General features: G+C 38.1%; 2 protein-coding genes across 2 annotated transcripts; both read right to left on the reverse strand.

Moving 5' to 3' along the window:
- Positions 1 to 9,182: 9,182 nt before the first annotated feature.
- On the reverse strand, positions 9,183 to 11,272 carry LOC120140584 (probable purine permease 11). The gene is made up of 2 exons (XM_039155550.1): positions 11,034 to 11,272; positions 9,183 to 10,532 (listed from the first exon to the last, which is right to left on the reverse strand). Exons 1-2 carry the CDS (start codon positions 11,038 to 11,040, stop codon positions 9,427 to 9,429), a joined length of 1,113 nt encoding a protein of 370 aa, XP_039011481.1. The 5' UTR covers positions 11,041 to 11,272; the 3' UTR covers positions 9,183 to 9,426.
- Positions 11,273 to 12,614: 1,342 nt separating this feature from the next.
- Positions 12,615 to 14,400, reverse strand: LOC120140995 (ras-related protein RABH1b-like). Its single transcript, XM_039155959.1, has 5 exons — positions 14,320 to 14,400; positions 13,701 to 13,789; positions 13,399 to 13,510; positions 13,088 to 13,178; positions 12,615 to 12,779 (listed from the first exon to the last, which is right to left on the reverse strand). Exons 1-5 carry the CDS (start codon positions 14,355 to 14,357, stop codon positions 12,615 to 12,617), a joined length of 495 nt encoding a protein of 164 aa, XP_039011890.1. The 5' UTR covers positions 14,358 to 14,400.
- Positions 14,401 to 20,189: the final 5,789 nt, after the last annotated feature.

A 20,189-nucleotide genomic window follows, 5' to 3' on the forward strand; every position in this document is an offset into this window, starting at 1 on the left:
CAGTTCTTTAAATAATTACCTTCTTATATAACTGAATTGATTTTCAATGTCCTAGTAATATTTGGATAACTTAATTTTTTTTTTATAAATATGATTCATTATTCAGTAAGCATAATATGCTACAAAAATATATCAATAACCACTGTACATTTTCAAAACTTAACACCAGACTTGTTTGCCTTCTTCAGGAACTTCCAACGGAGGAACAACCACAACATTACCATTATTACTTTGCAAAGGACAATGCTGTCAAGATTGATCAAGACTCAGCGTTGATAATTTCTTTCAGTCTAGATTCCATTGATTGCCTGAACCTTCACTAAAATCTCCCTTTCTATTTGAACCCTAATTCGTAATAGTCTCGTATCAATAAAATACAAGAAAAATCAACCACAACACAACATTAATCGACATAAAACAATAAAAATGAACAAGAAAAGAGAAAGAATCAATTGAAAAAGTGGTTCCAAAGTATATTCACCTTAATACATTGGGTCAATATTAAAAACTCAATAGTTCCAAATGAGCTAGACTTAAAGCTCAACTTTAAATGGTTGTGGACATGACACATCTTACACTCTGGAGTATTTGGGAAACGATAAGGTCTCTCTCTCCAAACACTTCTGAGTAGATAGTTCAGCTTACTAGAGTTTTAAGGAATTTATATCTTCCAATAATAAGTCTCTAAATCAATCATAGTGTATGGACAAAATCTTATAGGTCCACATGATTTAATAAGATAAAATTTAAGATCTAACGATTAAATTCAACCGACAACTAGAATCTAAAGATGAATTCTGAGATAGGACTTGAGTGACATGTATACTTCCAGTTGAACAACGGAAACAGAGAAGGCAAAAAAGGCAAGAAATCTTATGGTCACATACTGGATTAGCGTATGATTACGTTCCACGTAAATAATTATAATTAGAAAAAAATGATAGAGAGAACAGGTCAGCGTTGCTCAAATAAATCTAAGTTTAAATAAGTGATTCGGTGGCAGTTTTTGATGTGAACACAGACACAAAAACGGTGCAGTGAGTCATAGTTGAATTGGTGGCAGTTTTTAAGCTGCACAAAGCTTGTGCTGTGTGTCGTGGTTTAACAAAACCGTTACCTTCCATAAATGAGAAAGTAAATGCACAGCGTGGACTCATTTCAAGCACTGCCTCAGTGCCTCACTCACCTACACTCGGTAAATGAAATGAAGACCAAATGGGTATGTAAATGACCCAATATATTACCTTACACCCACTACCCAACTAAGCTTTTCCCATACGGAACAACCAGTAAATGAGGTGCAAGAAACATCTTACCGATTTAAGTAGCCGCGTCGGCGTCTGCGCCACCTGTCTCCGGGAGCGTCTCCTCTACCTCATCGCCGCCCAAACTAAATTCTAGCGTGCTGCCATAGCTGAAGACCGTCGGAAGCATGAGCCACCGCCGTTGGTTTTCCCTCGGTCTGTTTCTCCTTACGTTAGTCGGCGGAAATCTGATGGTGACAGTGCAACGTGGATCCACCACCAGCGATTCTACACTACTCCTCAGGTGGGCCTCACCACGACCGCCTCCGGTTTTGATGCAGCCTCTACGTCTTTCAAGAAGAAACACAGGTTCTCTCTCTTTTCGAGTTTGTTCGGCACGAGATCCGATGAATTCAATTCGGATCCCAGTGTTCACCATCATCAGGAGCCGTGCAATGAGTTATCCTCGTCCTCTTCATCTTCCCCGTCTTGGTTCTTGTTGACGAAAACGGGTAAAGAAAACGAAAGAACACGAGAATTTTTACGAGGTTCGGCAATGTGCTTACGTCCTCGGTGCCTAGGCGGCGCTAGAAGTTTTATTCAATGATTTTTTTTTAGGTCTAGGTTACATCTCTATTTATAGTAGAAAACCCTGGTACATAATTACAAAATCAACCCTGTATCGTACCGCGGGGGCTGTGCCCCCGCACCCCCAACCCACATAATTCGTAACCCCACAACGAGACTTTTTATGAGCCATACATAACAAATCTCCACCTTGGCAAATATCCTGCCCCTTGGAAACTTCAATGTGGGTTGGGTTACCTTGCTTCTTTAACAACTCGAAACATTCAACAAGTCCAAGCAATGCTTGAACTTGTCTGTCGTAACTGGCTTGGTGAACATATCAGCGGCATTCTCATCAGTATGAACCTTCTGAAACAAAACCTCTCCAGATGCAACCAACTCTCTGATCTTGTGGAACCTTACATCAATATGTTTAGTTCTAGCACGATACACCTGATTCTTAGCCAAGTGAATAGCACTTTGATTATCACAAAGCAACTGAACTCCACCTTGTTGAACACCCAACTCCTTCACTAAACCAGTAAGCCATAAAGCTTCTTTTGCAGCTTCAGCCACTGCCATGTATTCAGCTTCAGTTGTAGATAGTGCCACGACAGATTGAACAGTAGAATTCCAGCAAATAGGCCCTCCACCAAGAGTAAACACATACCCTGTCGTAGATCTTCTATTATCCAAGTCACCTGCATAATCTGAATCCACATATCCTACAACCAAAGGATTATCCAGCTGACTCCCAAAAACAATTCCATGTTCCACAGTACCCTTTAAGTACCGAAAGATCCACTTGACTGCTTCCCAATGTTGCTTACCAGGTTTAGACATGTACTTACAAACTTGACTAACAGCATGAGCTAAATCAGGACGAGTACATACCATCGCATACATCAAGCAGCCAACAGCATTAGAATACGGAACCTTTGCCATATCTTCAGCTTCCTTATCTGTCTTGGGGCACTGTTCTGATGAGAGCTTAAAGTGATTCGCCAATGGAGTGCTAATTGGTTTCGCGCTGCTCATCGCAAACCTTTCTAGCATTTTCTCAACATAACCCCGTTGAGATAGCCGTAGTTTCCTTGAGTCTCTGTCGCTGCAAATTTCCATTCCAAGAATTTTCTTTGCAGCACCTAAATCTTTCATATCAAATTCCTGACTCAATAAAGTTTTCAAACCGATAACATCATCCATGTTCTTCGCAGCAATCAACATATCATCAACATACAGTAATAGAAAAATAAAAGAACCATCATCAAGGCTCTTAACATAGACACAACAATCATACTCACATCGGTTGTAGCCAATCTTGATCATATAGGAGTCAAACCGTTTATACCACTGTCTCGGAGACTGTTTCAACCCGTACAAAGATTTCTTCAATCTGCAAACTAAATGCTCGTTTCCAGGTTGAGTGAAACCTTCATGTTGCCGCATGTAGATCTGCTCCTCTAAATCACCATGCAAAAAAGCAGTTTTAACATCCATCTGCTCTAAATGCAAATCCCAACTAGCCACCAATGCAAGTACTGCTCGGATTGAAGTGTGTCTGACCACAGGAGAAAAGATTTCATCATAATCAACTCCTTTCTGCTGTGAAAAACCCTTCGCTACCAAACGAGCCTTGAACTTCTCCCCCTCTTTTTCTGTTACTACTGGTTTCTTCTTATACACCCATTTGCAACCAATCGGCTTCTTACCCTCAGGAAGAGGAACTAACTCCCATGTGCGATTGTGATTCAAAGACTCCATCTCCTCAACCATGGCTGCCATCCACTTGTCGTTTTCTTGACTAGTAACGGCATCATGAAAAGTAACCGGATCATCACTGCTAACAATAAGTGCAAAAGATACCAAGTCTTCAAAACCCAATCTGTTCGGAGGCTTTATATTCGTCCGTCTCACCCTGTCTCTGGCGAGACTATAATCCTGCAAATCATCCGTAGTGGAACCACCAGAAGTCGGTTGAGAAGTTTCTGGTTTCTCAACTGGAAACTGCTCGAAATCTACCACTGTCGTGTCTTGCTTCTGCTGCAACATAGACTGTTCATCAAAAACGACATCTCTACTAATCACAACTTTCTTCGCAACTGGATCCCAGAACTTGAATCCTTTGACACTTTTCTTGTAACCCAGAAAAATGCACTCCTTCGATTTTGCATCAAGTTTGAATCTCTCATCAGCAGGTACATGCACATAAGCAGGACAACCAAAAATCCGTAAGTTATCAAAACTAACATCATGACCAGTCCATACCTCTTCTGCAACTTTCCCAGCCAGCGATGCCCTTGGCGATTTGTTGATAAGGTAACACGCCATGTTAACAGCCTCAGCCCAGAAGTGTTTGGGAAGCCCCACATTCAACCGCAAACATCTGGCTCTTTCATTCAACGACCTGTTCATTCGTTCCGCAACACCATTCTGTTGTGGTGTCTTGCGCACTGTAAAATGCCTCTGAATCCCATGCTCCTTACAGAATTGTAGGAACTGTGAATCTGTGTACTCCATACCATTGTCAGATCGCAAACACTTGATTTTTCGTCCTGTTTGGTTTTCTACCTCAGCTTTCCACAGCTTGAACTTCTCAAAAACTTCAGATTTCTGTTTCAAAAAATACACCCAAACTTTCCGTGAAAAATCATCAATAAAAGTAACATAGTACCTAGATCCACCCAAAGACGATGTCGTGGAAGGCCCCCATACATCAGAATGCACATAATCAAGAATCCCTTGAGTTGTGTGCTTCGCAGTCTTGAAACGGACTTTAGTCTGTTTACCAAGAACACAATACTTGCAAAAATCGAGCTTACAGCTTTTGACACCATGCAACAAGTTTCTCTTGTGTAATTCTGCCATACCACGTTCACTAAGATGAGCAAGGCGCATATGCCACAATTTTGTCGTATCATCACAGGACTCAACAGAGTGAACTCCACCTGCAACGGTACTCCCTAACAATCTGAAGATATTCCCTGCAGTCATCTTGCCTTTCATCACAGTCAATGCTCCTTTAACAATCCGAATGGTTTCCCTATCCTCGTCAGCCTTAGGGATAAAACCATTCTTGTGCAAAGTGCCCAAGGAAATCAAATTCTTCTTCAAGTCTGGGATATGTCGAACACCACTCAACGTCCGAACGGAGCCATCGTGCATCTTAATTCTGACATCACCAATACCAACAATATTGCAACATCGATCATCACCCAAATAAATCGAACCAGAATTAACCGGCATGTATGTCAAAAACCATTCCCTATTTGGCGTGATGTGATAAGAACATCCAGAATCAAGAATCCAAGCATCCGTCAATTGTGTCGTTGAAATAGAAAGCATATCACCCTCACTGCAATCAGAAGTATCATCCTCGACCACGTTCACAGACTTGGATGAGCCATCACGCTTCTCATCAGTCTGCTTTTTCAACTTCGGACAGTCTCGCTTCATATGTCCCGCCTCCTTGCACTTGTAACAGTGAATCGTCTTTTTATCCCTGGATTTGGATCTGGAATTCCGCTTCCCGGACCCTGCCTTCTCTGGCTTCCGTCCACGATCTCGATTACCCTTGACATATAAACTATCGGCTTGAGAGCTTTCCCCTGCATTCTGCTTCCGCTGGTTGTGAGCCAACAAGGCTGCAGTAATCTCCTCAACATTGATAGTCTCTTTCCCATATGTAAGAGTAGTCACCATGTGTTCGTAAGAGGGAGGCAACGAACACAACAGAATCATCGCTCTGTCTTCATCCTCAATTTTCACATCAAGCCGAGCCAGATCAGAAACGATTTGATTGAAGACATTCACGTGTTGCGCCAAATCGTGATCGTCCTGCATCTTCAACCCATACAGCCGCTGCTTCAGATACAGTTTTGTCGTTAAGGATTTGGACATAAACTGACTTTCCAACTTCCTCCAAATTTCGTCTGGAGACGATAGATGCATGACGTGATACATGACCTCGTCCGCCAAGCATAATCGTATGGTTCCTGCCGCTCGCTGCTGCAATTCTTCCCAATCTTCCTCATCCATCGACGCCGGCTTTGTAGGTCGCAAAGCCTTCAAGATCCCTTGCTGCGCCAATAGATCCTTCACCATCGTTTGCCATAATCCGAAGTTACCCTGACCATCGAATTTCGCGACTTCGAATTTTGCTCCTGACATCTGATACCAATTGTTGACGAAAACGGGTAAAGAAAACGAAAGAACACGAGAATTTTACGAGGTTCGGCAATGTGCTTACGTCCTCGGTGCCTAGGCGGCGCTAGAAGTTTTATTCAATGATTTTTTTAGGTCTAGGTTACATCTCTATTTATAATAGAAAACCCTGGTACATAATTACAAAATCAACCCTGTACCGTACCGCGGGGGCTGCGCCCCCGCACCCCCAACCCACATAATTCGTAACCCCACAACGAGACTTTTTATGAGCCATACATAACAGTTCTCGGCGATTTTTACAGCTGGTAAAAAAAATCAGCAATCTTCAAGGACATCTCGTGCGGAATATTGTAGCCAATTCGGCCATAGTGATCAGAGATCATGCATACATCGAGGAATATCGCCTGCGATCCAAGCGAATTCGGGAGGAGAGTGTGATCGGTCGGCACCGGGAATCCCTCCGGAGGTTTCGCCGCGGTGGAAGAGGACACCGACGGCAGGTAGGAGAGCTAGAACCGGGGAGAGGAACAAGTCGGGAATGGCGTTTTGTTTGAGCCCGCTGGTGAGGCCGAGTCCAAACCGGCAGTGGAACCTAAAGAGCGGATTGTCGCCTGAAATGACGTACACAAGCGAAAGTAGGCCGCCGATGAAGCCCCACTTGGCCACTGCGGCGGGATTTTGTGCGAATAGGTCCAAGAAGATTGCTGATTTTGGTAGAGTCAACTCTAACCGTTGACATTTGACACAGTGATCATGAAAATACTACAAACATTTTTTAAGTAAAATGAGAGGAAAACGCATGCTATACAGATGCTTCTTACCGTCAGTATTACTTATGAAAGAGATTATTATTTTCGAATCTTATAAAAACGTGTCAGATAATCCAACCTTTTATCATGCGTGATAAATTAGATCAAAAGTATTTTTTAATCACTAATAACGTATATATATATTTTTTAAGTCTTGAATGAAAATATATTATATAACGCGTAGTTAGCAAAAGTTTGTAAATAAATATAGTAGGTTGCGCATAATGAACATTGATGGTATCTTGACATTAGTAGATTATGATATGTTTGGAGCTTATATGAACTAATATGTGGTTTATGTTTTAGGTAAACAATACATGTTGAATGATTATAGGTGTTTGAAATGTGTAAATAATTTATGACTTAAGAATATAATATGTTTGTATAGATTTTTAATTTCGAGTTTCAAAATTTGATTTTAAAATTACTAATATGAGTTAGTTTAAGTGGTAAGCAGCTTGATATCGCTTAAGCAATGTCTCGAGTTTAAGTTCTTGTGCATGCAGAAAATCCCTATTGAAAGACCCATCCACCAAGTCAAATGTGCGACGTGAGTCAATCCGAATTAGTGAATGTGAAATCTTAAACCGGGAGGACGAAAAAGAAATGATTTTAAAATCGATGGTAATAAACACCATTTTAGTATCGGATTTTGAGTTTCAAAACTTAAGGTGCGATTTTGATACTCGAGATTGGGTTTGGATACTCACTTGTTTAAAATGGGTCATTTTCATATTTAAACTTTTTAAGTGCTTGAAAATGTTCAGATTAGTCCTTATAGTTGTCGTATAAGATAATTTAATCCTTCAAAATGGCATTTGATGTACGTGTTAATGCATGGATGTCTATATATTCGAATTTTGATCAAAACCGATTAAATATGATTTTTAAATGATTGATGCAATATCTTTAGATCGATTTTCGATTGAATTAAATTAGGAATATTATATTTATGTATCATTTTTTATAGATATAAAATAATAAATAGACTTAACGTAAAAATAAGTATTTAAATTATATCTTAAGTTAATTTTAGGTGTTTAAAGAAGTTTTTCGTTAAGAATATATGTTTAACACTTTTGATATTACACTTTTAGACGTCTTGACTAACGGTCGTTATCTTACACATGTCACATTTATATTTTTTAAAAATATAATTTTTTTTAAAAAAAATATCTTCTCCCATTTGCACAACCACTCGTCTGCGTAAAAATTCTCCTTCTTCCCCAGTTGCATTTATAACCACTCCATCGTTCCCTTAAATCCCTAAAGTTAACTTAGGGAGATGGGTATTAGGTTTAGGGATTTAAGCTTGAATTTATAAACTTAGGGGATTGGTACGATTACAAGATAGATGACCGGTGGTGGAGGTCTGACGACGATTGAGTGGTCGTTCAATGATGATGAAGGGGGTCGGTGATGGCCAACGATAGTTGGTAATGGAGTTGAAATGAGAGATTTTAGGGTTACATGATTTTTTTTAATTCCATAAAAAATATTTTTTATTAATAATAATATTAAGTATTTTTAAATAAAAAATTTAAAAAATATAAACATAACTCATGTCACTTAATGATTTTTTTTTCAACGGTCGTTATTGCGTAAACACCTAAAAGTATAATGTTAAAAATATTAGACATCTATCTTCAACGAAAAAATCTTTAGACACTTAAAATTAATATATGATATAGTTTGGACACTAATTTCTACATTAAACCTAATAAATAATTTAAAGATAAAATAACATTTTATCTTTGAATTTAATATTTTTCTAAATTCAGTTTTAAAACTTTATTTATTAATTATTACGGTTAACTGCATACAAAAACACAAAAATAAATAAAATATTAAATAAATAATTTTCCTAATTGTTTTTATTTAATGAGTGTGTTGAAACTATCATCTGAATTCTGACATTTTCCATGTGCTCCCCTCCTCTCCCCTACCCTCGTAATTACAGATTTTCATCTGAATTATCATCAACGCCATTGCCAACGCACAACTTATTAAATACGAATCTGACTTCATCTTTCTTTAAAATTTCCCCAACATTAATTTTCTTCCCATAAATTTCCATAGTTGTTAAAAAGTTTCATAAAATAACTTAATATGCCCAGTGATAAACGTATAGTCTTGTGAGGGTTGGTTTAATGGTTTGAATAATCATTAGCACGTTAATAAAATCTAAGATTCTAGTAACTATGTTTGTAGGTTATGTGCATTGTCAATAGTTAAGAAAGATTACGGATAAATACCGATTCTTGTAATCACCTCAAACTATTAAAAAAGAAGTTCCATATACCTGATATAGTATTAGTTTTTAATGTTAGTTGTGCTTTGCATGGCACCCTTTTGATTTTGGTTTTAATTTCGCTATAAATAGATAGATAGATGAACTAGCATGTTAACTGCTAATTAAACCAGAAAACATAATACATAATCCCACACCGAACAAGCCTACCCTACTACTACAAAGGCTGATGACAATCTTGTGTCTAGGACTAAAGCGAAAACAGAGATTGACTTCCCTGGTAACAATTATAGTGTTTTCTTTTTCATTTTTCTACTCAAATCAGGAGAATGTAAGTGATAGAAGACTACCAAATCCATGTTCCATGGCAGACAGTTGGATGTGTTCACTATACATGATGGGGTTCCTCAATATCATCAGTATGTGATTGTGATCCCATTTTCCTTGCCTTTGCATCATCTATATAATTTTGATAAATGTAAGAGCAAAAACCACATAGTGCCATAAGTGTAGCAATTACCTTCACCGCATTCATCTTGTCATGGAAAACTATCAGAGCAGCCAGAGGTGTGATCACCAACGACATTGTACTGATTATGTTGGAGAATAACGACGACACCGTGAAAATCAGCCCCACCACACCAACGGCACATACTTGCCAACTTATGGCCGTCCAAACCAAAGTCAGCACATACGAAACTCTCCCGCTGTCGAAGCCCTCCATCTCTTTCTGCAACCCCTTCCACTCCCCACTCGCAAACAGGCCCACGGTCGAAACACAAGTCGCCACAAGTGATGTATAAATCTGCATCTCCAATACCACACTAAATGTTTCCTTTCTTAACACCTTCTCAAATGAAAGTTGCATAAGGGAGAGTAAAAGGGAGCAAACAGCTGAAGCTCCCAGGGTGCATAAGAAGCCGAGGAAATACTTCCCCTTGGAAACTCCTGACGGTATTTCCGAATCTTCATTCACTGCAATCAGAGCAGCCGACAACGAGAGGATACCCACAGAGTTTAGAATTAAAGCAGTCATCTTCTGCGAATTAAGGAAGTAGGAAAAAACAGCATTGAAAGCTAACTGGGTGGAACAAATGAGGGAATAAGTGGAGGCTGACAGGTACAACAGCCCAACGGAGTACAACATACTGTCACCAGCTACAAGTAATCCAAGAAAAACATAGATCAAAGCAACAAATTTAATGGAAGAAGAAGTTGAAGTCGTCAAAATTTCAAGTTTGAGAGATGGATGAAGAAGAAATAAAGGGATGAGAAGGATTGGAAATCCAGCAGTTTGCACAAAAGTTGCCATCCATTCACTATTTCCACCTTGAAAATAATAAAATCTCCCCAGAAGAACTGCAGCAGCTTGGCCTACAACAAGGAACAAAATATTGATGGCCACCACAAGCCACCATTGCCAGCGCCCGAGTTTAAGAAATGGTGATTGATCCACTAAATTTTCATCCATGATCAGAAACGGTTCTTGATCATCTGTAATTGAATATAACTCAAAGTGTAAATAAACAATCTTATCTAATAACTTTCGATAATCGAAAACATTCATTGTGAAAAGTGAAAATTTTAATCACAAATCTAAAAACCTTCTCGAACATAGTTATCTTAAAAATTACAAGGATCCACAAATCCGTATTATACCAACATATTTCAATAAGAATCTGGAAAACAATTCAGTAAGCAAACATAAAACTAAAAGCGAAGAAGTGTATTTCCAAAGAGTAACTGTCTATATAATTAGTGGGAAAATGTGTTAAAGAATCATCTAATCGCGAATCACCAGGGAAAAACAAAGTCTAGTAATAAAGGCGCGGAGTCTGCTCATGAACAAAGGGAACAAAAACAAAGAGCATGACTTGAAAGGGGAACTTACCGGGTCAGAGTGATGAAAACAATTTCTAACCATTCATTTTTCGAATCTGAGGAGAACCCAATAAAGCAAAAACGAGGGGAAATATAAAGAAAGGGCATACTTACGCTTCATGGTGCCAAGGTTGGTTGGAGCGTTGAAATTTGAATCGAAGCAAGAAGACGAAGTGAGACTCTTGTGAAAAAACAAAAACAAAGAGAGAATAAAAACGAAAGATCTTTCCTTGGGGGAGTAGTTGGTGCCAACCGCCTCTGCAACAAGGTACTGTAATTCTATTGGACGAAAGAGAAGGTTAAAATTTGCAGATTGCAGCTTCTGGTAGTCTTGCTACTTGACACTTGACAGTGATTCCTCAACTACTGGTTGTTGTCATGCTACTTTATTTGGCTTGTTATTATGTTTATTTTACAAAGGAATGAAAAAAGTATCGTGTCTGTTATTAAAAAGAGCAAGCGGTTCAAATATTCTGTATGAATTAGATCTGAATGTGACATACTATTTAATAATGGCTCTGAACCATTCAGAATGTACTTTGATGCTGAATCATTCAACATTGTTTTACTGAATCAGTCAGCACTAAATCATTCAGAGGTGCGAAACAAACGCGCTGAATGATTCCATTCAGAGCCAAACAAACAACCCCTAAGTTGGTAAGAAAGATACAGTCGGATTCAATAAAATCGAAATTTTTTAATTTGATTGGAACTTTTTTAAGATAAAATCGAATCGAATTGAAGTACAGGATAAAATATTTAGACCTAATATGATAACACAATTAAATCTTAATCTATATTATCATTATATATTGAATCGGTGCAGATTTTTATTTTAAAAATCAGATCAAATTTTAAATAAAGTCGAATGACAAACAAAAAATATAACATTTAGATCAATTTCAGATTAGTCAAAAATCTGATCTATACTCATTTATATTTGTGCTATAGAAAGGCCACCAATGTTTTCCTTGTAAGATGGAGAGCGCATTTGTCATATAGGTAAACCAACACTGAACAAAACGTAGGAGATGAGAAACGGGAAGCCCATTCCGCTGGCATTTGCTTTGCTCTAATGGTGACGAACAAGAATCGCCTATTAGATCGAATGGTAAAGAAATTCAATGTCTCTTAAATAAGATTTCAAATTCAGATCTTATGAATAAAGAAAACATCAGAAAATTCTCTCTTCCTGCCCGACTACAAATTTAGTTGGTTGAAAAAAGTCTCTGAATCAATCAATCAGTCTATCCTCTTAAGAAATCATCCCAGGAGATGATGACGATTCGGGCCAATAACACACCATATAAGAAAAGAATACCTCTGGTATCTATCGTAGGGAGAAATCTGAAAACCTTATAAACACGGCTATTCGAGGCCACTAATCATGATAAGAAATTTATCGTCTAAGAGGACTCATGGCATCGTTCCAAACTCTATATCCACTATTCTTTTAAACAAAATCGAACTGAATATGAATAACGGTACGTAAATTCGGCACTAACGTTTGTTTGAGATCACAAGAACCCTGGACATTATATAGGAGAGGTTCGGACTAGCCTTACTATCATAACAAATCTCCTCTCTCATGCGATGTCCTTAAATATACTACCAATACCCGAACACCCGATGCTGTGAAACTGGGGAGGATAGATTTTTTTACAACACTTCTGTAGGATCACTGAAGCATAAATGTCACCATCGAAAACTTAAGATTGAGATGCATCCTACAGACTGTTGCGGTGACTGAGATGCATTTGCATCGGTAGACTTAAGATTTACATCAACCATGGCTTCTTGCTTTGTTGAATGAAGTGTTTCCATTCCAGGCAAAGCAGCTGCAATCTTTTGAAATATAGCCTTTAAACAAATCAAACGAATAGAGTGAGTTGGAAATCGATAGATTGACCAGTAATTCTGGAGGAAGAGGACACTCGTAGAGGACTGAAGATGCAAGTTAAACATTTTTTTATAAAATGTTGCATCCATGGGATATGATGGAGTTGATGCAAATGTGACAAATAAACAACCAATCAATCTTTTAGTGATTAGATAATGGGTTTTCACCCCTTAATAACATTGATGTCATTATAATTTTCATTAGCTTCTAGCAAACAGTCTAAAGTAAGATTTCTAGCAAGGTTCATGATCGGGTACCGATGGTTTATCTTGATATTGAAGCCAGCCATGGCGCTAGTTTCAATAAACATAACATTGGGCTCAAGAGCCTTGGCTTCTGCTTCCTCTATTAAGACTTGCCTTGAAATCAGCCACAAAATGCACAATGAATGAACAGAAATCAAACAATGGAGACTAAGTGCAAGAATTAATCTACCGAAGACTTTGTATCGGTGTCTTTCAACTTCACACCAAAATAATGACCAGACTAATGGCAAGGCAATTGTAAACTAGAAAGTAAGCGAAAGGGAATATACCATTTTCCGAAGAAAGTCCAACCATGATCATATATTAGTATTACCTTTTGTCCACAAGATCGGTTTTGTTCCCAACAAGCACAATGATTACATCACTACCCCACTCAGTCCGCACCTCTTCAATCCACTTTGAAGTATTTGTGAAGGACTGCCTGCCTACACCATTAAAATCAGATTAGGTAAACTCCGGCCGCAAGTAAGTAAGAGAACGAGCAGGGAAGATGGCATTTCACAAATCGGAAACATATTGCCTATGCAAACACGCATAAAACATACCATCTGAAGAAGCAAACAAACGAGATAGGAAGATTGAAAAGCGGGAGTACAAAGTGAAATGGTAACATACTTGCAACATCGTAGACGATAACAGCAATGGAGGAATCCCTAATGTAACTTGGAATAAGACTCCTGAATCTTTCCTGTCCTGCAGTATCCCAGTAATAAATATTAAAGCATATTAATATCAACGATGCCATGCTTGTCGAATACTTTTGGAAAGAAATAACTCGTGCCATCGATGAATAAAAATCACAAACAAACAACAGAAAGAGTTCATCATCATACCCTTTATTCAATCCTTGGTAAGGATGCTGTTAACTATATCATATTCTGTCAACCATAGGTATTACCGAGGCGAATAAATCCATAAAAAGCTATACAATCAACAAATAAAAGCACATTTTCGAATCAACATCTAAACGTAAATCGCCCCTAATGAGACATTCCAAAAATCAGGAATACGAGCGGTATGAATAACACACTGAATACTTGTATAACAAAATGAATTCTCTACCAAGAAATCACACCAACTGGATAAGAAAGCAAAGCTTGGAAGAGAACTCTAAATATAGAAGTAAAAAGAAGCAGCAATCAGAGAATAAAATAGCAAGCCAAAGGATATATAAGGTCAAAAACGTCCACAATACAGTGGCATAAAATAAACGACGTTAGCCTTAGCGTCTTACCATAGCTGCAATCGAACAGTTCGATCTTCGAGGTACATTGTTTTCGATGGGAAGTCAATATGTCACGATGGAAGGTGGGTTAGGGTTTGAAGGTATGAAATTGGGGAAAGTTAGAAGAGATGAATTAGGGAAACAACAGTTGCATCTGGGAGAGGAACGGGTGCAATTAGGGATTAAAAGGGGGCTAGGGATTGATAGGTTATTTGAGTAATTGGGAATTAAAGAGAAGAAGGGATGGGTAAGGGTCTGAGATATGGGCTGGTATAAGGGTTGCATAGTTGGGCTTATTTTGATTTAACCTAACTAAGTTATATTTGGGTTTATATGTTTGGGCGTGAGTTTGTTAAATTAAATCAGGAGATAGATGGAGAAGGGTGAGTTAGCATATTAGACAGTTATTTTGTTAGCAACTGGTACTTGTTGATATATAAATTGTACCAAACCCTTTGAGGGAATCTAAAGAATGAATTTGCAAGTTTTCTGTACCTATTTCTCTCTTCATTTCTTAAATCCCTAAACATTTCTCTACTTCTCGATCCTAAAACATAACAATATAACATAACAATTGGTATCAGAGCCCAAGAAATTAAAACATAAAGTGAAGGTGTTAGAGCCCAAGAAATTATCTGAAGCCTACAAACAAGCAAAGTTGTATGAGCTAACTAATGAGATCGAAGGGAAGAAGTACAAATCTTCTAACAAATTTTTTTACACTTCTTCAAGCAGTCCACAAGGCAGTGGGAATAAAGGTTTCCTACCTAAGACAGTTCCTCCTAATATTAATACAAAGCAGAGTTTGGTAGATTATAGGAGGGTACATAATTTGTGTTTTAAATGTGGGGAAAAATTTGCTCCTGGACTGCTGAACATGAGTTGATTGATGGAGAACCAGAAGAAGTGGAAGAAACAACAAATGAAGCTTTGGAAATCTCTATTAATGCTATTACAGGAAATGTGGGGCATACTACTTTGAGAATTCAAGGGTCCATTAAGGGAAAACCTATTAATGTGCTGATTGATAGTGGTAGCACTCATAGTTTTGTGACTCCTAAGTGGGCTAAAGAAGGAGTAGAGGTAGTTAATACTCAGCCATTGGTTATCACAGTAGCCAATGGTGAAAAATTGTTTAGTACTGCCAGAAGCAATATGGTGAGTTGGAAGATGCAAGGCTATGAATTTCAGCATGATTTCAGAGTATTATCTTTAGGAGGCAGTGATATGGTATTGGGGGTGGACATGATGGAGGAATTTAGCCCCATATTGATGGATTTTAAGGCAAAGACCATTAGTTTTGAGAAAGATGGGAAGACTGTAGTGATTAGAGGTACTCAAAAATTACCACTAATCAGACCCATAACATGTGAAAAATTTCAGAAGTTGGTGGAAAAAGATACTAACTTGACTGGAGAAATGTATTTGTTAAGTGCTGAAGTGCAAGATAGTTTCATTCCTCTACCTCTACATGAATTATTGGCAGAGTTTAAGGAAGTATTTGAAGAACCAAAAGGGATGCCTCCTAGGAGAAAGCATGATCATGCTATTGTTTTGAAACAAGGAACACAACCAGACAATTTGAGACCCTATAGATTTCCTTATCATCATAAGACTGAAGTGGAAAAGCAGATTGTGGACATGTTATCTTCTTCTATCATACAGATCAGTAAAAGCCCTTTTGCTTCTCCTTGCTTGCTTATTAAGAAGAATGATGGAACTTGGAGATTTTGTGTAGACTATAGGCAACTTAACTCTGCATACTGGCAAATTTTTTTTCATCTTATAGTAGAATACCTATTAGATGAACTACATGGTGCTAATTTTTTTTCAAAGATTGATTTGAGATCTGGGTACTGGCAAATCAGGATTAAAGATGAAGATATTCCTTAAACTGCGTTTAGGACTCACCAAGGGCATTATGAATTCAAGGTGATGCCTTTTGGACTTACTAATGCCCCAACTACTTTTCAAGCCTTGATGAATGATCTGTTTGGAGCTTATTTAAGGAAGTTTGTTCTTGTATTTTTTGATGATATTCTGGTTTACAGTGCTAGTTTGGCAGAACACAAACAACATTTGAGAATTGTGTTAGAGATTTTGTTGAAGAATAAGTTATATGCGAAGAAGAGCAAATGTTTTTTTGGGAAGCAACAAGTTGAGTATTTGGGGCATCTCATTTCAGCTAAGGGAGTAGCAACTGATCCTTCTAAAATTAAAGCTATGCAAAAATGGCCTCTTCCTAAGAACCTGAAAGCTTTGAGGGGGTTTTTGGGTCTCACAGGGTATTATAGAAAATTTATTAAAGGGTATGGAGAATTGAGTAAACCCTTGGCAAATATGCTTAAAAAGGAGGGATTTCATTGGTCTACAGAAGCCAAAGAAGCTTTCGAAAAATTAAAGGTGGTTATGTGTGAAGCTCCAGTTTTGGCTCTACCCAATTTTGAACAGAAATTTTTTTTAGAGACTGATGCTAGTTCAAGGGGAATTGGGGTTGTTCTATCTCAGGCAGGCAGACCTATAGCTTACTTGAGTAGGGCTTTGGGTCCTAAGCATGCAGACCTTTCTATCTATGAAAAAGAGTATTTGGCTATTTTGATGACAGTATCTCATTGGAGACACTACTTGGAGAGTGGGTCTTTTGTGATCAAAACAGATCATGAACCCCTAAAACATCTCCTAGAACATAAATTAACTACAGTAATACACAAGAAGGGTCTTACAAAGTTACTTGGGTTTAATTATACCATTCAGTACAAGAAGGGAAGATCTAATAAAGCGACATATGCACTTTCTAGGCAGCAGTTGGATTCTGGTGAATTTTTACAGATAGGAGTCACATTTATAACTCCTACTTGGGTAAATGACATTGAAAACAGTTATGAAGCTGATGTCATAGCTCAAGAAAAAATTCCTATTCTGGTTCTTCAACCAGATAGTGTGCAAGACTGGAAGTTCACTAAAGGAGTATTATATTATAAAAACAGGATATATATTGGAAGCACAGGAGACCTTAGACAGAAGGTAATTATGGCTTTACATGATTCCCCACAAGGAGGACACTCTGGTATTCAAGCTACATATCAGAGACTTAAATCTTTTTTTTTTTGGCCAAGAATGAAGATTATGACTCAAGAACATATCAAGCAGTGTGATATTTGTCAGAGGACTAAAGTTGAGCATATTCCTAAGCCTGGATTATTACAGCCTATTCCAGTTCCAAATAATGCTTGGGAGGTGATAACAATGGACTTTATTGAAGGATTACCACCTTCAACAAAGTACAAGTGCATTTTGGTGGTGATTGACAAATTTATTAAATATGCTCATTTTTTGCCTTTATCTCATCCCTACACAGTGGTGGAGGTTGCTAAGGTGTATCTGGATCAGGTTTATAAATTGCATGGTCCTCCTAAAGTTGCTATTTCTGATAGAGATAAATCTTTCACCAGTTTATTTTGGCAAGAATTACTTAAACAACTAGGGACAACTACTTATTTTAGTACTGCTTATCATCCAGAAACAGATGGTCAGAGTGAGAGACTCAACCAGTGTTTGGAGCAGTATCTAAGGAGTATGTGTTTTCTCAAGCCAAGTTCTTGGTCAAGGTTGCTTCCACAAGCTGAATTGTGGCATAATACTAATTACCATACAACTTTACAAATGACTCCATTTGAAGCATTATATGGGTATAAGCCTCCTAATTTAAACTGGTCAGGGGAATCAAGAGTAGATGCAGTACAAAATATGATGCAAAACAGGGATCAATTGAATATATTCCTACGAGAATAGCTACTCAAAGCAAGTAATAGAATGAAACAAATGGTGGATAAAAACCGCACTGACAGGGAATTTCAAGAAGGCGATGAGGTTTACCTCAAACTTCAACCATATCGACAGACATCTCTGGCGTTGAGGAAGAATCTGAAACTTGCTGCTAGGTTTTTTGGTCCCTATAAAATACAGAAGCGAATAGGTCAAGTTGCGTATAAACTTGAATTACCACCAGAATCAAAGTTACATCCGGTGTTCCATATAAGTTTGCTTAAGAAGAGAATAGGGAAGCAAGGATTGACCTCGATAAACCCTCCGGAGGTTGCATCGGACGGACAACTTAAAGTTTATCCAGCCACAGTTTTGAATCGACGAGTGGTAAGAAGACGCAATCAAGCAGTTAATCAGTTTCTTATTCAGTGGATGAACATGACTCCCGCATATGCCACTTGGGAAGATGCTAAGGTACTGAGGACTCAGTTTCCCGATTTTGATCCTTGGGGACAAGGATCTATTGATGGAGGGGGTATTGTCACGATGGAAGGTGGGTTAGGGTTTGAAGGTATGGAATTGGGGAAAGTTAGAAGAGAGAAATTAGGGAAACAACAGTCGTATCTGGGAGAGGAACGAGTGCAATTAGGGATTGAAAGGGGTCTAGGGATTTATAGGTTATTTGAGTAATTGGGAATTAAAGAGAAGAAGGGATGGGTAAGGGTCTGAGATATGGGCTGGTATAAGGGTTGCATAGTTGGGCTTATTTTGATTTAACCTAACTAAGTTATATTTGGGTTTATATGTTTGGGCGTGAGTTTGTTAGATTAAATCAGGAGAGAGATGGAGAAGGGTGAGTCAGCATATTAGACAGTTATTTTGTTAGCAGCTGGTACTTGTTGATATATAAATTGTACCAAACCCTTTGAGGGAATCTAAGGAATGAATTTGCAAGTTTTCTGTACATATTTCTCTCTTCATTTCTTAAATCCCTAAACATTTCTCTACTTCTCGATCCTAAAACATAACACAATACCAATGGTAGTCTGGTGTACAAATTAGAGACACAAATAACCTCAGAAATCGGGGGAAAGGAATCACGAAAGAACCAAAGGAAATTAAGCAAAAACTATACGAAATCTGAATCACGATCAAAGAACATTAATAAAACAGAAGAAAGAAGACGACCGAGCTGTTAAGAAAGTTGGGAATAAAGAGCGGACCCGTGAAATCGGCATTAAAGAAGATTGGATGGCGTGGTAAAAAAAACAAATACCTGGTAGGTGCTATCGAATTTATCGTACAAGTGATGATACTGGTCTTCCCCATAGACTCATTGTTGCTTAGTTTGTGCCAAATTTATTAAATTATTAAATTTAAAAATTGATCAGTGCGATTCATTGATTAATGAAAAGTGTCTGGCCTTTTCCATTGTTGCTTGTTATTTTGGTTGTTGGTGGTTCATGCTCGCTGCACTAATGTTGATGGATAATAAGTGGAGCAGTGGTTCAAACAGGGAGAAATAGGAAGGTATAAACGTAGAATTACTGATCGATCGAGATCCGGATGAAAGAGAGAAGATGAACAACCTTCCTATTACATGCTTCGTGTAGATCATGATAGTCTGACTCTTCTATTATACTAACTGTCTAGTGGAAGGACGGTCTGACTCTTCTATTATACTAACTGCTTAGTGGAAGGACGGTCTCTCCGGAACAACTCAAGAGAGAGGAGAGATGTGAAATATATAAGCATAAGCTAGCTGGTTAATCCATGCAATCCATTTGTTTGATTTCATTTGAAAAGGAGAATGCTCTTCTACTCTGTTTTCGTTCGACATTTCAGATGTTTCCATGGTTTTGATTTGAGTCTGTTTGGTGTTATAGTGGGATGCTATCTGGACTTGCTTGTACAAAATCACAAACAACAGCAGATTTAATTATTTTGATAAACATGTGCTTTGATAGTATGCTTGAACATAATAGGTAGTATGTGCTTTGATAAGTTCAGTAGTCAGGGATAGAGAAAGCACCACCACAAAGCCATCACTATCACGCGCAAGGATCCCTCCTTAATTGGGTGCATCCCTACTTAATTGGTCTTAGGGAGATGTA

Source organism: Hibiscus syriacus, unplaced genomic scaffold (assembly GCF_006381635.1).
Source record: "Hibiscus syriacus cultivar Baekdansim isolate YM2019G1 unplaced genomic scaffold, ASM638163v2 tig00110788_pilon, whole genome shotgun sequence".
In the NCBI taxonomy this organism is placed as follows: Eukaryota; Viridiplantae; Streptophyta; class Magnoliopsida; order Malvales; family Malvaceae; genus Hibiscus; species Hibiscus syriacus.

Excerpts from the sequence above, each read along its gene's own strand:
- LOC120140995 (XM_039155959.1), bottom strand. The coding sequence starts at position 14,357 with ATGTACCTCGAAGATCGAACTGTTCGATTGCAGCTATG. Across the intron at positions 13,511-13,700 it reads TATCGTCTACGATGTTGCAA|GCAGGCAGTCCTTCACAAAT; the intron begins GTATGTTACCAT and ends TTAATGGTGTAG. Across the intron at positions 13,179-13,398 it reads ACCGATCTTGTGGACAAAAG|GCAAGTCTTAATAGAGGAAG; the intron begins GTAATACTAATA and ends GCTGATTTCAAG.